This window comes from Phaenicophaeus curvirostris, chromosome 5, assembly GCF_032191515.1.
Source record: "Phaenicophaeus curvirostris isolate KB17595 chromosome 5, BPBGC_Pcur_1.0, whole genome shotgun sequence".
NCBI lineage: Eukaryota > Metazoa > Chordata > Aves > Cuculiformes > Cuculidae > Phaenicophaeus > Phaenicophaeus curvirostris.
The window spans coordinates 12,604,199-12,622,526 of NC_091396.1; the positions used below are offsets into that span (position 1 = coordinate 12,604,199).

At 41.4% G+C, this 18,328-nt stretch overlaps 1 protein-coding gene across 2 annotated transcripts in view; it reads right to left on the reverse strand.

Annotated features, from left to right (window-relative positions):
- Window positions 1-18,328, reverse strand: part of SWAP70 (switching B cell complex subunit SWAP70) — a 42,422-nt gene that overhangs the window by 19,128 nt on the left and 4,966 nt on the right. For both annotated transcript variants that reach the window (XM_069857571.1, XM_069857570.1), the window contains exons 2-3: window positions 14,853-14,993; window positions 8,600-8,773 (exon numbers count right to left, since the gene is read on the reverse strand). In XM_069857571.1, coding sequence (XP_069713672.1) covers window positions 8,600-8,773; window positions 14,853-14,993 — 315 coding nt within the window. The remainder of the gene's footprint in view (window positions 1-8,599; window positions 8,774-14,852; window positions 14,994-18,328) is intronic.

An 18,328-nucleotide genomic window follows, 5' to 3' on the forward strand; every position in this document is an offset into this window, starting at 1 on the left:
GTGCCTCCAGGCTGCCCCGTGTCATTACAGGCATGAAGGGTGCAACAGGGTGGGAACCGCACACTGCCTGGCGGAGGTGGAGGGGAAAGCAACACGATCCTTTCAGGTTCTCTTTGTGCACATGGAAGTAACACCAGTTTCCTCAAGAGCTGCTTTTCTGAAAGTTAGCCTTTCCGGACAGTCTGCTCCACTTGTAGTTTACCTATTTTAGGTGTGGTTTTGGAAACACCAAGTGACTCAAGAATCTGAATCACATTATCAAAAATTATTAACGTGTACAGCGTGAACATGACTCACTGAAAAGCAGTAGAAACCAAATGCTTTCCAGGACTTCAGTTTTCTAATCACCAATGCTGGTTCACCTCTGCTCCTTAGCACTGCTTGGATACACAGTGTAATTTCTCCTACAGGTAAGAAAAAAAACCCACTGAGAGCCAGATGACTCACCAGAGAACAAATTAACTTTTCAGCTACAGCTCCGAGTCACTTTTCAGCTGGTCTAATAGGCTCTTGAGCACCTGGCAGTCTCTGTGCAAGAGATTTGTGAGTACAAAGAAATAAAGAAGTGTTTTTTCCTCACACATTCCACCATAAGGCCTCCCAGGCCCCAAGGTTTTGATGCAGCATACATGCTAATTTTCTGGCTGTTCCTCTGCCTTGCAACTAGTACAGGCAAATCCCTTTCTTTCCCTTGCATCCCTGATCAAGAAACACACGAGCATGTACCAGCACACACTCAGTTTGGCAAAGCAGTAATTGCTAAATTCACTCTACCGATGGGAGGGCTTTTCTTACTACTCTGGCTCAGGAACTGTTCTTAGCCTCACAGCCCCTAATCCAGCAGCATACAGGCCAATTACAGCAAAACAGAGAAGCTACTGAAAACCCCTGTACGGTCTAGAGGAAAGTTCCCGCTCCACTGAACGAGCAGAAAGCACGTATCACTCTGAGACGTGGCTGTCCCATCCCCCTCGTAAAGACTGTCTGAGGAGTAGACAGGCTATAGCCAGGCACTGAACACTCCTGCAGGGTGGGTGCAGAAGTTGTAGAGAGCACTGCTTTTCATTTCAGCTTCACCAAGCAAGGCACTTAAGTATTTTTCAGCTCCTTGTGCGATTTTTACAAGCTAAGATGTGATTTGAACAGAGACCTCTGCACAAGCGGCGTTCAGATTGTAGACAAGCGTGACTCAGACAGGGCACAAGGTTTATGGTAACCAGCAGAGAGAGCTCTGGGCTCTGTGCTGTGCCCACCTGCCGTTTGAGGAAAGCCCCTGGGGAGGGCACCTGCACACCCGCTGGGCCCCCTCCGCTCCCAGGCTGGGGAGGGCAGCACAGGTCTCCTGTCACTGCAGGATCAAGGCTCTGCGGTGCCACAGTCACTGCTGCTCATATTCCATTGTTCACCAGAGCAGGTCATAGAGCTGGGCTCTGCAACGGTTCCACGCACAGCTCCAAATTGCTTAAGTTAATACAGTCACAGGATAGCAAGGGAATTTCTGCATGCCGTCCTAATCAGCCAACGCAAAATTTTACTAGGTTTCTGTAAAATTCAGTAACTAATTCCTTTAAAAAAAATGCTTTGCTGATTCTTCACTTTCCAAAACCCTTAACTTAGAAAATTAATCCAAGGCTTCTGAGCATCAGCTACCATAAATCCTCAGCATTCAGTTAAAGGCAGGAAGCAGCTCACTTCCTATTCCAGGCAACGTTTATAGAAAAAAAAAAAGCAACCCAAAAAAGCCCTTCACAGCATGCAATAACAGTAGCACTGTGAATTCGTTTCAAAATAAACCTCCTAAGACCTGGATTTGATGAGCTGAAAGGAGCTCTGGCATCAATACAGGACTAACTTGTTTCCCCATGTTCGAAACACATTCTGCCACCCAGCTCAGTCCCTCTGAGCAGAGCCAGTTCTCAGTATGATCCCATACTGCAGTTGAAAGGAAAGCTAAAATAACTGAGGCATAATTAGGTAGATAATATACCTGCCAAAATTCTAGACAGTAATTGGAAAAGAAATTATTAAAACTTAATGAACTTTAAAATGCGTTGTTCCAAGATTTCACAACCTATTGCACTGCTTCAGGCACACAGTGCTCAAATTCCTTTGGTTAATTATCTGAGTACTAGGACTCACTTGCAGACAAAGGGACACACACACAATTCCACACCTGAAGACATTCTTTTTGCTTTTTCATTCAAGCCAAATGAACAAAATGTATGCCAAACTAATAGTCTGGAAAAAAGGCAAAGCAAAACTTTTGGCTAGTACACATTAAGTCAATGCATCCTTGCCTTGACTACAATTTGTACACATTTAACCTTATTTTGATTATTAGAACAGATTTAAACATTAGTCTGCTAATCTCCCAGCTGCAAGTCACTAACATAATGATAAATCCCACTAAAGCACATAAAATATCTCATTATTTTAAAATATATTAACTCAACTTAGTTGAAAAGGGACACGTGTATGTTACAATTTACTTTCTAAAATTAAAAAAAAAAAAAAAAACAATCAAGCTTTATCTTGCATTAAGATAACTACATGGCTAGCCCAAGTCCCCAGAAAAATTTATTGCTCAACAGCTGGAGTGGTGGGGTGGGGTGTAAATATGGAATAGTGCAAGGTAAATACAAAGAAGTACTTTGGATCTGGTAAGTGTGGAAGCAAAGAAGAGACCATTCATTATGTGCTCAAATTAGGAACCTCTGAGAGCAAATGACATTTCCCCTCCTCTACAAAGAGACATGTCAAGTCAGCAAATAGCTGACAAATTAAGTCTACTGGCTCAAACATAACCCTGGTTAAAAAGTTGAGCCTTGAAAAGCAAACATGAAGCAACGTTTGCTGCTATTCAGACTGGACCTCACTCCCTTTCGGGTACAGAGAGAGAAACACAGAGGGGATGCTAACGCTAAATATGCCACTACAGACAAACTGGCTCCACAGTATGAAAAACAGCTTTCATCTCACCTCAATAGAAAATTTTCAAGCAGAATTTTGCCCGGAGAATACAAAAATAATATAAAGAACACAAGCTCTTTAGCATGAACTATGCAGCCTGTTTGGTACCTTTTTTTTCCGAGGGCACTTTCTTTTCCCAGGATTCAATGCCCATTTTCTTTGTTTTTCCAGATATTCCAGGCACTACCTTCCACAGGGAATGAATCATAGATGTTTCACTATTTTTCTCATATACAAGGGAGTCTCTTAGAAGATGAAAAATGAAAAATAATGCAAGGAGGCATTCACGCCCAGTGGAGCAGAGCAGACAAGGCTATTCTGGTCCAGGCTATTCAAATAAGACTTATGATATTAACAGAGTAGATGTAAGAAGTCTATTCATGTTGTACAGAATCTAATGGAAGCACATGTTACTGGGCAAGAGACATGAAAGCAATTCTATCCTCTTTCACAGTCATCATCAATTCCTTTTTCATTCCATCAGAACATCGCTTACTTTTAAGTCAAATATTTGTTTCTTCCCTTCCACCAACAAAAACCACTAGAATTTACTAACTTCCTGGACGATAACTACTCTGGACTAACAGATTTGGCAAAAACTCTGTTCATTATGTAGTGTAAGCTGTTATCATCTTTTTGGTTTTTAATTAAATTAGCATTAAATAACATAATAAAGGTCAATTCGAAAAAGTGTAACACATAAACAGGTAAATCCTAAGGAGGACCTGCTGCGTGAGCTGAAAGCTGCCTTATTTTTTGCAGCAATCAAGGAAGAGTAGTAAAATGGGAAGAAATTATGCAAGTCATAAGCGACTAAACATCTTTCTAACCACCGTCAGCAAATTGTACAGTAATGGGTCAATTAAAACCCCAGAGAGGCAACTTTCTTTCTTGCTGTAGCAGTTTTAATTTTATTTCTAAACAACCAAGGTTCAATCCCCACTATTTCATTCATTGCTTCAGTTTCTGATACTAGAATAAAGAATAAGGAAGTTAATATGGTCACAAAAATCTTTTTCTGCAAGAAATGTCTCCAGAAGAATTGCCGCTGGACAGCTTCAGACTTTTGCCTCCTCTGCCTAAAAAATATCCCCTCATTTCAAACGTACAGAAAGCCATACAAGGTTTGGACAGTCTTCAGCCTAACCAGGCAAATCGGAAATGCCACGTCTTTGAAAATGTGAATTGAGAAAATCGGTCCAGAATCTAGGGACAGGAGCTGGGCTCCATGTTCCTTGTGGGTCACTTTTCAACATTCTACAACTCTATGGTAACACAGTTAAAGGCTAGAGGACAAATGAAAAATGGCTGTACAAATCTTTCCTTGAGAAGCCAGGCTTAAAAAGCAGAGACACCAAATATATGGTTGGCTTATTTAAAACAAGTTATGCAAACACTTTATTATAACACACAAAGAGTATGCAGCTTGCAGTGCAAGTATCTACGAGTTTCACTGTCAAGGATGGCGCAGAAACACAGCTAACCACACACCACAGATTTCACGCGATAAAGCATTCCCAAGGCTGCAGTCACATGTCCAGAAATAAGAAAGGGGAAGTGTGTGGAAACAGAAAAGTCTGGTTAAACAACACCAGGGCACACAAATGAGTCTGTAACAACTAAGAGGTGAACTGTAAAGGAAGCTCATGGCAGACCAGAAATATTTCTTCTCTTGTGGCTACCTTTCTTCTCTTTATTCTACCCTTTTCAGGAAAGGGGTAATGCCTTTGAGAGCTGAAGGAAATACATACTTGAACGTCTGCATCTCAGATGAGCTAGCAGAAAAGAACAGCAGCAGGGAGGGGGATGAGATCCCACCCAGGACCTCAATTTTGAGGTGCATTAGCAATAAAGCTCCTTGCTAGAGCTCTGCCTGCTGCACCAGGAAGCAATTCTGTTGTTAGCCAAGAATTGCATTAATTCTGAAAGCTTTCCATCAGGACTAATTTCAACTAGAGCAAACTAAATACAGCATTGTTTCTCTTCAGTCCATCTGCATCTCTTCGAAATACCACATTCATCCAGTTCACGGAAGTGTTTTACTTTGTGCATGGTAAGGCTTCTTACTTCAAAAGGGAGGGAGCTTTCGGATGTGATACCATTTTGTATTTCCCTGGGACACGGTCACCTTTGCAAAACAGACATTCATGGGTCTCTGTTCCTTTCCACCTCCCCAGCTCCTCTCAGCTGCCCACCAGTCACCAGCAGGAGCTACACTGGAGCCCAAGGCCATTACCAGCTGAGCCCAGTGCCCTGCACAGCCACTAGCTACTGCCTCGTTGTGACCTGACTTCTCCTCGTAGCATAAAGGGATCCACTCAAGCTTGAAGTCATATCCTAAAACTGCACACCTCAGCCCAGGCCCTTCCCCAAGTTGGATTTTACTAACCTTACTCCCCCTCAAGTGCAGCGCTGCCATCTCTCCTTCCACGGTAGGTGAGGAGCACAAGCTGGAGGCTGCCTCTAACTTTCAGCCTGGCCACTGCTAAACAAGCAACTTCAGGTCCTTGTGTTGCTTTCGAATTCCCTTTGCATAACAGCTTTTTCTAAAGCCTTCCTCTGCCTGCGTCTCCTTTCTGAAGGAGCCTGCTTTCCCTTCGCTGGCTGAGCTGCAGCTGTTCCCAATTTGCTGCCCATTCAACACCTGGACAGGGAATCGAGACTGAACACTTTGCAGATGGGGTAACGCCCCATCACAATTAGCTGGCTAACATTAAAGTCCTAGCACAGCAGCACCAGCACAAAAGTATTAAACACAGGCAAGAAGGAAGGAGAGCAGCCTCAATTTCTAGTCAGTGCAGTGCAAAGAAGGTGAAACTGCAGCCACGTGAGTTTTCCAGATATTAAATTCTTCAAATGAGTGCAGAAACCACTTATCTAATTTTAAAAAGTAAAAGGAAAATTAGACTCTCAAACAGGTTGCATAGAGCAGCTGCTCCAAGGAGAAGGAAGAGGAGACATCCTCACAGCCACATGAAGTTGTATCAGTACATTCACTGGAGACCTAAGAAGTTCTCTCTATCGTAATCTTTCCATTCACAAGATAGGATACAAAAGTCTTCAAGAGATTGCCCTTCCAACCTGAAAGTACGAGGCAAGTTTTCCTCATTATAAAGGGGGAAACAAAATCTCTGAAACCAAAAAGCCTACGAGGTGGGAGGGAGGGAGGAAGGGGAACGGCTGGATCCCACACAAAGGACTCCAAGCCAGAAACTGCAGTAAATTTTATGTTGCTATATTCTTAGCCAGCAGTTAAGAGCAACAGCCATGGAGGGAAGGAAAACTTCCTCCCTAGCTGGGAAGTTATAGCCACCCATGAGAGGTTTATGTTGGTCTCACTAAATCATTAATACAAACACAACAGAACAGCAGTGCTTCACTATCCTCTCCTCTGTTCTTCACTTTGCAAAGATCCCCTCACTTCATACACGATATACTAGCTATTCTGTAATTAATGACAGGACACAATATAAAGTGGTGAAAATATAATACATAATAAAGTTTTATTATGAACTCAAGAGACATAAGAAGTAAATGGGAAGAAAAATACCTCTACTAGGTACCAGTATAATTTCTAACACTATTGAAAAGAGTTATTTTCAGCACTAAGGCAACAACTACAAGTTTGTACAAAAAATACTTTGCAAACATGGAGTTTAAATTTAAAATTAAAAAAACAGACACAGGAACTTAAAAGGTAGGTATGAAAGCTCACACAGAAAAGGCAAAACAGACTGAAATTGAGAATTTGCATCTTTACTTTTGGAATTTTGTGTAAATAAGTAAACGCGTAATTTTCAGGAGGCACAGAGAACCTGTGGAAGACCAAGGTAAACTAGAAAGGAGTGTGGTTAACAGACAGCATTCCTCCACCAGCTGATTACATTACCTGCGTGGTCTCAGGCAAAAGCTTAGTGTGAATGCAGGCATTGTATATGATAAGAACAGAGCAGCCTTTCTTTGTCAGGCTGTATAACCTTTCTTTAAACAGCATTGCACAATTCAAATCTTGCTGTAAGCAAGGAGATGCAGACACGGGCCTACCTTAAGAATTTTAAAAATACTCCAAGTGGAAGAGCAATACAGGTTAACCCTGGACATTTAGGATGGGAAGGAAAGCAAACAACAGCTATGAAATCTGGAAAACCTCTTTGGGGCTCAGAGCCAACTCTGCAGCCCATCTCCCAGCAGCCTGACGCATTGCCCTTACCTGGCTCAGCTTCTGAAGGCAGCACAAACCTGGGGTCTTGCCTGGTGGAGGTGGGTAAGTGAGCAATGCCAGTGCCCTAGAGCTCGCAGGTCTGAATCTTTTAACCGCACCAACAAATAAAGAGATGTGAAATATCCACCCCTATGTAAAGCAGGCTGTGTAGTGGGAAACACAATGACAAACCAGAGGTGTGGATTTGAGGTCCAGTTTTGACATTTATTAGTGGCTCTGACCTTCTACCAAAGCTAAATCTGGCACCAGTAAGAAAGGAGTTGTCTTAGCTTTTGCAACCACGATCCCTCTCTCCCAGAATTGACAGAGTCTGAATGCAAGCAAGAAGACTGTTCCATTTCTCATGGGAATATAACATGCCAGGTAAAACAAGAAACACTGTACAGAATTAAAGTCTCCTGTTAAAACTGAACGATAAGGCAAAACCAAGCAGTTCATCTTGATATGGAATGGGAACTATTTGTTCTTTATGGTTTGAAACAGCAGCTTGAAGTCAAATCCAACAGCCAGGTTGTAGTGGCATGTAAATCAGACTGTTTCAATCCCTGACTGTTCAACAATTTGTAAATATTTTTTAACCAGTATTCCAGTGCTGAACTGCAAATGCCTGGGATTTCTGAATATTGTTTTGCAAGAGATTATTTATGCCTACAGTTCTTATGTTTCTTCTTCTTCCCTCACCCCTCCCCAACGGCAGAATTGTGGAGATACCAAAATCTTGCTTTAGGGTTAGAATACCTATTTGAGCATTGCCCATACTTGTTAATGAACTTAAAGCATAAAGAGATCTTTCTGGTATTACTCCTTCAGCCATTCCAAGCAAGAGTGTTCAGGTGGTGGCTGCTTTTGATCAGAAACATACATCATTAGAAAGTTTGAACTTCTCCTTTTCATCAGGAGGGTGACATGAGACTGAAGACTCATCTTGCAAATCACAGTAAGCGAGCAGAGAACTTTTCAGAATCACACTGATGTACAAACTGTGCAAAATTTTAATCACACAAGCACAGTGATTAAAGCTCACATGCATGCACTACTCATGAGTAAAGCAAGAACCTCAACAGCTCCAAAGGCAGTCTCCCCAACACCAGTCAGTCCTCACAAAAAACACAATAAGCCCTTCACTGGGGTGGGGGGCAGGCAAAAGAATGCACATAGTCCAGGCTGTGTAAATGACAAACATGCACAGCCATCAATATCTAAAGTGCCCTGTGGGAATCCCTGCATACGCACCCTGGGAGGCAAAGAAAAGCACCCAAACCCTTATATTATTAAAATAGGGGAATAGAAGTTTTATATCCAAACAATTGCTTTATCTTAAACCTCTAAAGAATAGCAAACATTAGCATAGTTCAGCTGGGATGTTAAGCAAACTGGTGTTAAACAGCTTAAGTTTTTGCTTCTTACCTCCTCAGGTACAATGATTAAAGGGTATTTGTCCTCTGATAAGAAGTTAAAAATAACCCACACTTTAAATGCATCTTCATCACTAATCAGCAAAGGACTTTTAGAGAGGTTCTTTTTAGCACAGAGAGTCCAGCACATCCTGTTGAATTCAACTTTGTCAAAGTTTCCTTGAACCTAAAATGAAGAAATTGAACAAAAAAAAATTAATACATGCGAATGGCAGAGAATAACAGACAGACAAAATTTAAAAGACTAAGTTACACAAAAAGGCACCAAGAAAATTCTAGTTTGCAAGAAATGTCAAGGCCCAGAAAAAGCACTGTAGCAGCCTAGCCTGACTTCCTGCATGGGGTCAACTAAGAAACTTCTTCCAGCAAAACCTACATCCAGCCTCCAATTTCTGGTCAAGTTAATAACACCCTAAGTTCATGTGAAGGAGGCTACCCTGCATTCTGTCTTCCTTTAAAACATTAGCTTCAGGTTCCAAACCATCTTCAGAACTGTGTTAGTTCCAACTGCACTTCAGTTGCATTGAGTTACTAAGATTTTATACAGCAAATTTGGAAACCAATATAGCCAAAACTACACACGAATACAACTAGCTGTATTGGAGCAACAGCTGGAAAAGACCTTTTTTCCCCACTTCATATTACTCAAACATAAGTCGTAGGAAAATATTCATAAACACGTACTCATTTTTTGCTTCACCACTGGAATCTGTGGTTTTAGTGCTCGATAAGGGATGATGTGACTGAGAGCAACCCTGCAGAGGAGGACCTGGGGATGCTGATCGATGAGAAGCTCAACATGACCCTGCAGTGTGCGCTCGCAGCCCAGAAGGCTAACCATGGCCTGGGCTGCATCAAAACAAGTGTGACCAGCAGATGGACGGAGGCGATTCTGCCCCTCCACTCCGCTTTTGTGAGACCCCACCTGGAGTACTGTGTCTCGTTCTGCAATCCTGAACATAAGAAGGATATGGAACTGTCAGAATGGGTCCAGAGGAGGGCTACAAAGATGATCAGAGGGCTACAAAGATGATCAGAGGGCTGGAGCACCTCCCATAGGCGGACAGGGTAAGAAAGTTGGGGGCTGTTCAGTCTGGAGAAGAGAAGGCTCCAAGGAGACCTTATAGTGACCTTCGAGCACCTGAAGGGGCTACAGGAAAGCTGGGGAGGGACTCTTCACAAAGACTTGTAGTGATAGGACTAGGGGGAATGGCTTTAAATTGGAGAAGGGAAGATTTAGACTAGACATTAGGAGGAAATTCTTCACCAAGTGGGTGGTGAGGCACTGGCACAGGCTGCCCAGGGAAGTTGTGGATGCCCCATCCCTGGAAGTGTTCATGGCCAGCTGGATGAGAACTTAAGCAGCCTGGTCTGGTGGGAGGTGTCCCTGACCATGTGATTAGTTGATCTTTAAGGTCCCTTCCAACTCAAACCATTCTATGTTTCTATGATTCTATTAGATTTGCAAACCTTCACTTTTTTGATAAAAAAAATTCCTCTCATTTTCGTTATGCTTTTTCATTTTTGTTATGCACCTAGCAACTGTACTTACCCATCTGTGAATTATTTACATATGCAAAAGCTTTCATTTCCTCTATTTTGTTTTTAAACCCTCATTTATGCTAGAGATTACATCTATTTTCTCCCTATAGCTCTGCTATGCTATTTCTTTGCCAACTTGTAACTGATAAAGGTGTGTTCTGCACTGTAATGGAAGTCCCTTGAGATTGTGCAAAGCACGTCTAAGAAACAGGTTCTTTTACCTCTTGTGGTAATGACACCAGAAATGTTCAGTGGCATTTTCTTATGACAGCCAAACCACAAATCTTAAGATGCTTCAAGAACATCATTGTAAACTGTATGATTTCCTACCCTTTCTGGTAAGCAGTCAAATATAGTGGAGGGTGAGCCACAGTTGCTAAGTCAGAGACAGACTAAGGAAGTGGATGAACTGATTTGAGTGAAGGAAAAAAAAGGAAAAACAAAAAGGACAGAAGTAAACAGGAAACCAACCCTATGCCAAGAAGCACTTTACAGTACTGTTTACAGGACTAAAAGTAAGACTATGAAAGAAAGCCACAGGCATCACATGCTTGCAGAGCAGGCCACCAATGTAAGTGACAATGCAAGAGGCAGGCTACTGCTGTCCTTTGATCCAATTTGAAGCTATAGCTGCTACTGCCACAGGTTCAACATCCTCACTGTCTGCATAAGAAACAGGGGTCTTAGATGAAACACCAGCTCAGTGAACAAACACTCTCTGGAAGAAGGGCTAGAAGCCAGGTTTCCTTCTTTCTTCAATTTGCCAGTGCTTCATCCCTTGGCTACTTTTCCCTATACTTTTTCCTGCGTGTCCTCCCCACCCTGCCCGATGAAGCTTGACTCCTTTTCTAAAACAACTTCACCCACCTTCATGAGCAGTTCCACCTTGGAAATGTCCTAGCAGCTATTCTACTCCCAAGGAAGCTGCTGACAGGGTGGGAAATCTCTCTTCCTACTGCCACCACCTGGCAAGTACTCTAGGCACTATAAATAAGGTGGGTTGCTCTATGAGCAGCTCAGCAACCATTAACGACCACAGGGAGATGGGTGGAGAAAGGCATGTGCCCTGGCCAGGGTAAAGGAAAGAGCGTGGTTTCTGCTCATGTAGCAAAGTCAGATTGCATGCATCTCAGAAACTCATGTAAAAACCCAAGTCACCTACAGCATGTTACCACCACCAAGAACAGGCAGCAGCCAAGCAGGAAGTTTGAGGACCATTCTGGTCAGGGGACTAGGTCATCCTTTGCCAGCACACTTATGTTGCTTAAATAATTAACAACTCATTGTACAAGAGACTTTCATGTGCACAACTACATGCTTTTAACTGCACTTCATTATTTGTCCAAATTATTAGAGGCCACCATTTCATTTGGAAACTTCTGCAGTCCTCCACACTATTAACTCTACAGCAACTACCATTTTTTTTGTGAATCTTGTCTAAGTGATGAAACGTGCAAATGAACCGACCCCTCCATCCTCAAAAATGCCTAAACTCCTAGAGATAAAAATATGATCTAAGAGACACCTACCTTCCCTTTCTAAGAAGCTTCACAAGTAATCAAGAGAAAAATGCAGTAAAACCCATACAATTTTCTAGATCTTTAATTTCTAGTAATATGCAAAAACTGCATATTAGTAGAAAGAAATATACCATCATCTATATCTCACGAAATAAATCTAAAGCACAAGGAAATACAGTAGTGGGTTCAGTATCAGAGATCAGATCAGTTACAAAAATATAACAAGCATTGCTAGTTTAACTAGCATTCACTAAGTTGTCTGGGGTTTTAGAACTATGTCCTTCTTTGCCTTCCCCATTATAAATAAGGTGATAAATATAACCATCACCATCACTGGAAGGGAAAAAATTTCACATGGTATGAAAAGACCTACATTGTAAGTGATGGAACATGCTAAAATACTATTATGAAGCCAAGTAAAACAAATTAGGAAACATACTAGCAAGTGAGATCTCCCTCCTGAAAGGGACACGTACAGAACATGCACAGATTTTGCTTCAGATGCAAGAAAATCCTAGATAGATGCATCTGCTAAGTACTGGAAATCATCAAACAGGCAATAATTATTATTCAAACTAATTATTCAAATTCCCTGTTTGGATAAAGGAAATTAATTGCAACCAATTTGCTTCCTTAAACTACTGACTTGTGCCTCTCTTAAGGATGCCTTGGTTCTACATACAGGCTTTATTTCAGGGTAATATAGGGCAAGCTACAACTGCATTTAAGAGTACAAGTTATTTCAAAACGTTACAAAGTCCTCTCAATAAAATCATATGTCATAGTTATATATCTGTTTTAAAAGAAATCTAAGGATTCATTCTTTTAATATTTAACTAATGTTTTACAGAAAAATACCTTGTGATCAAAAAATCCTCTCTTGAGTAGGTTGTGCTTGCTGAAACCCATTAATTCACTGGAAATTGAGAGAACTTCCTCGATATTTGTGGCTGTAAAGCACCAGTCCTTCTTTAGTAGCTTTGCTTATTAGCATAAATCAACAGCATTTTCTCTACAATCATCCCATCTAAAAAACAGATTACATCTTGGAAGGATGAAAAAAGAAAGGACTTCTTGTTTGCTTTTTTTGCTTGTTTGTTTTAAACAAAGGAGACACATTAAAAACCAGTGACTTCATCTCACTGCACGCTGTCTTTCCGCACTGATGTAGAGTCATCTCTAAAAGATGAGATGTCACAGTCAAGATTTTTCCAGTCTGCAAAGACAGCCTCCTGTCTAAAGAACTTCGCTAAATTTTAATAGTACATATCTAAATTGTTTATAGGCATTTAGTCAGGATTAAATAACATGAACCCATAGGTAATTTAATGATATTCATTAACATTTCGCCTTTTAAGATGAACTAATGGTATGGGCATATCAGGCAATTGTCAGAATCCAGATCAGTGTATAAATAAAACAGCACAAGAAACTACACACAGAGCCATGGCTCTTTCCTTTCTCGAGGAAGCAGAGTAGCTTGTCCTTCTTTTTACCATGGGGTAAGAAGGTGCCCCAGAGTAGTTAAACACTGTAAATTCACACCAACTTGCTTAAGTAGCCAGGTCTTTCATTTTCAAATTGAAGTGTTATTCAAAAGCAACTGCTCCTCATTTCCATAACTATTCTTCCTATAATACCCTTTAGCAATAAAGCACCGTTTATATTTGAAGAAGCCTTACATCTCTCTCTTTTTGTTTAACTTAACGGCTTGCTGTTGCCTACAAATAGCATTAACAAAAACCACTGTGGTTCAGACTCTAGGACAGCAATTCTTTGGTCAAAATAAAGTATGGCCTTTTCTTTTTCCCCTAAATACAGAGAAATACAGACCAGAGAGGCAGAGCAGCTGATATGCCTTAGCCAGATATAAGAAGCTTCTACTGCTTCCAAGCTGCCACATTGCATTATATAGATCGCATGTTCCACCAGTATTAAATGTAGATTAAAGAAGCAACAAAAATTAGCAGATCGGTCTGCAGAGTTTGCATAATCTGCAATTGTTGCATTGAAATTTGCAGTAGCATGCCAGTTCAGGACTTCTTAACATTATATGGCTTTAAACATGAGTAGCTTTCAATTGTAAGGGTAAAGATTTAGACTAGACATTAGGAAGAAATTCTTCACCATGAGAACCCTGGCACGGGTTGCCCAGGGAAGCTGTGGCTGCCCCATCCCTGGAGGTGTTCAAGGTCAGGTTGGAGGGGGCCTTGGGCAGCCTGGTCTGGTGGGAGGAGTCCCTGCCCATGGTAGGGGGGATGGAACTGGATGATCTTTAAGGTCCCTTCCAACCCAAACCTATGTTTGTATAAAAGAAAGCAAACATCTATATATCTCTGCAGCCACAACATCAAAGGTTTCTGAGGTCAGCCCCTAAGTGTACAAGAAATCAGTGGTATGAAGCTGATATGTTTGCACAATCCCATGGGCTTGCTTTTACCATCTACACCAGTATCTCAACAGAAGCTGTCAGAAAAAAAGCAGGAAAACAGGATTTATTTGGGGGTGGGGTGGGGGGGTGTTTTGGTTTTTTTTTTTTCAAATTCCAAACCCAGTGACTACCTATCCTAGAACAGGACAGAGCAGAGAAGAGCAAAGAGGGAAACCCTGCTGGCTTTCCAGAGCTTCCTCCAAAACAAGGCACAACAGAAGAATGAAGACTGCTCAGACACTAAAGGAAAGAACTTGAAATACAAAACTTAACAACAGTCTCTAATGTCACCTACTAACTAGTCAAAGGGATCTACTTATTAAAAAAACTTGGGAATAGGCATTAAAGATATTTTTGCCCTTCCTTTTTGTGAAGAAGTCTATGACAATACTCTGTTACCGCCATAGTATGAAGTGGAACAATTCAAGGTCCAAGACAGTTTCAAATAAATTCAATCTGGTGTGCTTTATTGATATGAACTCGGTTCTGCATGAACACAGCTTAGGCAATGGCAAGATGTAACAGGAAATAGAAGCCAAGAAGAGAAAAAAAGAAGTGGAGAACAGTGCACCCTTCCATTTTAAGGCAGAGACTCTCCAGAGTGCCCGCCTCATCACGACCCCACGCAGGCAGACTCACAACCAGAGTGCCTTCACACCAGCACGTTTCCTGCAAGCCGAAGTCTACTGTAAAGACATTCTAACACAAAACCTTTTAAAATGGAAAACAGAGCAGAAGAATTCAAAACTTACTTTTTCCAAGATGAATTTGTTTAGATAAGGCATGTAACCCTGATTGGAAACTGGTCCTTCGTCATCATCCCTGAAGTGCTCTTCCAAGGCCACTGGATCATGGGGAACATTTAACACTGTGCACAAGTTGTGAGAAAGGACCTAAGGACAGAAGAGAAATCAGCGATGCTGCTGTTGGCCTTAACCATTCCCTCCAGAGCAGAACTGTTGATTCACAAAACCATGCGCAAAGTGACACTTGCACATCAGTGCAAGTTCTGCCCTGTGGATTTTTGTCAAAAACTAAAAGGTAACTGAAAAAGTTGACTCCAAGGATTCAGCAGCTTCAGCCAGTTGTGTGTTTACAGAAGCAACACGATCGCAGACAGGTCCATTCCTACAGAACTTCAAACACAGCAACAGCAGGCACCCTTTGTACACATATACTTAAGTATTTGAAAACAGGAGAGGCATGCAGAAACACCAAAGTAATATTTACAGAATGAAATTAGGCAGCTACTGAAAACAACCACAAACACCTAGGCTTTGAAATTATATTTACTATCTAGTGAAAACGGGTAATACAGAAAGCAACTCAAGATGTACCTTTAGTTTACAAAGAAATGACCACTGAAATTAAAATATTAACTACAGATTTCTCTCATCATCCTGCTTTTGGGTTGCTTCTCAACACTCACTCCATGTTTCAGCTGGCAAAGGAAAAGTAATGTTACAGAAAGAGGAAGGGTTTAGGCATGCTTCTCAAATTTTTATTTTAAAAAGGTATTTGCATGAATTCTGTCAAGAACTTAACACCCACCAGCACTCATGTCTGTTCTTGAGAAACGACCTTCCAGAAGAGGCTACACGCTTGATTAGTTTTAAGGAAGTACTGAGTTACTGAAAACTAACTGGTAGCCAACGCATCTCAGCTTCTTCAACTCAGGCCAAGTTTTGCATGCACAAACTAACACCTCAGTACCAACAACAGGAAGGCAGAGCCTGGGTAGCAATGACTCTGTGAACCCAGCACTTTCCTAAGAAAGGCAAAGCACCATCCCTTTCGCTGCTCACACTGCCTTGAGTCAGGTCAGTCCTGTAACATGCTGCCCACAAGCTCTTAAACACACTGTCACTAGGGATTTCACTTGGCACGATGCAGAGTTAAGCCTCCAAGAACCACGTACCTGCTACGGGAACTGGGTTAAGCACTTCACCTGCCCAGGAATGGTCTATGTTGAAAAAAATGGCACTAAGAACCAAAGGCAAAAATACAGGTGAAACAGACAGAAGAAAAACAGATTGCATCTTTCGAAAAGGCATGATGGTTGCGCTGGTTTTTTTTAAAGTGAACAACTAGACGGGACAGAATGCAACTGAATTTTGGCATACATTTTCCCTTTTTCATTGCGCAACATAAAATTAAAAACATCATACCTAAATGACACAAAGAGAAAGCAGTAAAAAAAAAAATGTGCAGAAAATTTATGAACAGGTCTATTTAGGGGAGTAGTGGAGATAGGGGAGCCACAAAACAAGAAGTGAAAGTCTGAAGTTGCCAAAGCCTAGGAAATCAAGCCTACACCACACAGTCCAAATGTCTGGGCTTTCCCTCCTCCTACCCCCAGTAAACGTACATTTACTTTTCTTATATATCATAAGGAGACATGCAGAGTCAAAGAACCAGTTACTACAAAATCCTACAAAAAGTAAATTCAGTTCAGAGAAGAATTCCTCTCTACATACCTACAAAGTTACATTTTCTTACAGAAAGGGACACATTTCCATGAGAAATACATATTTTCATTGTCAGATGCTAACAGGAAGGCAAGAACCTAAACAGGTGTAAAAGTTTGAAAACAGAAAACCAATTGCATCAGCCACATTCAAACAGAAGCTGCATTTCCCAAAGTAGCAAAATAGTATTTGGAACTTATCACATTTCACACTACCCTCCATTAACAGTATATTTCCCTTCAATTTACCTTTATTTTAACCACCACATCAAATCAATTATTTAAGGCCATGTGATTTACATGGCAGGGGGGGAAACATATTATAATGTGCGTTTCCCCTTCTATTTAAGGCTTCTGTTGTTATTTATAGAAGACTAAGGGATTCTTGAATTTCTGAGAGATAAAGATGATATCAGTTTTCCAACCAGACTGTAGTTGCTAATATATAACTAAAAAAACCACTCAGCTAAATAACTGCTTAAGCTTATTAACAAAGCACATTAAAAGTCAATAAAACACTTTCTCTCATGTCCTTTCTACATGTTTCTCTTCTCCCTGTTTCGGCCTTCTTGCTGTGCTTGGGCTGCCAGAAACCTAAGTGGTTTCCGTATCAAGCAACCAATCTACCAGGAAAGAATTCCACTTTCAATCATTTCTAAGATCTGCCTTATCTGCGATCTCTCCTGTGCCCAGTGCTCTCTTTTCATAACTCAGGAAATTCCTCGGCGCCTGCCAAAGCCTGCCATTCTCTAACGCGGCCAAGTGCCAGCTGAATTCTTCAGTTTCAGGCTAAGCCTGAAAAATTCTTCACTGAGGTCTCATTTTGTTCTCTCAAATCACATTATCTGGACCATGATACACTCTATTTTAATGAACAGTTTGAAAAAAAAATTCTGGCTGAGCATTGGGTTAACTGGTGTACAAAAAATCGCCTTGCCTTGCAGAAGCTCCATCAACTAGGAGGAGGTTTTGCACTAGTAAGGATTATTCCCCCCATGCCCACAGGGTTGCTAGGCAGCTTTTTCTTTCAGTGCCTATTATGCTCTGGATGCCACATTTAACAACCTACCTTCCCACCAGAGCCAACTCCTACCCTAGGCTGGAGACTCATCTCTGTGCTGCAGCAAGCAGGCACAGCAGTGGTCCCCAAACTGCAATTCAATGGACAGCACGAGTCATCTGCAGATCAGCACACTCTGAGCACAATTCTTCCACATTTAATGAAAATTTTCATAAGAAAGATGCCTAGTGGTGGCCAGGGAATACTGAGGGTGTTCTGCTCCAAATAGAGGTAACTGGATGAAATAAGCAGGCTGAACGCCAAAGGTCATTACAGACTTTGGATTTACTTTATTTATGGCCAGTCTCATGCTACTTTACACAGAGCACAGACCTCCAGCCCAGCCCTGCTCCCCTCTGAGCTGCCATTTTCCAACACATTGATCTTCCAAAACTTTAAACACGTGTTGAATTGTTACCATCTGAGTAGTTCCATTTAACTTTGCCCATAGAAGTGATCTGCGTTTCCAAAGCAAAAAAGGAAGACTTGCTCGACTACTTACTGCTCAGCACAAAAATATGGCCCAGATGAGAGCAGGACCATTAAACAGGGCAGACTAATCCTACAGCACCTATTGTCCATTTCTTCAGTACTCTCTTCAGTACTTTCTTCTTTTTCTTTTCCATCTTTCAGGAGTCTTCTCCCTCTCCCATCTCTTTTTGAGATTTTAAAAACGTTGGCATTGCAGATCCGACAGCTCC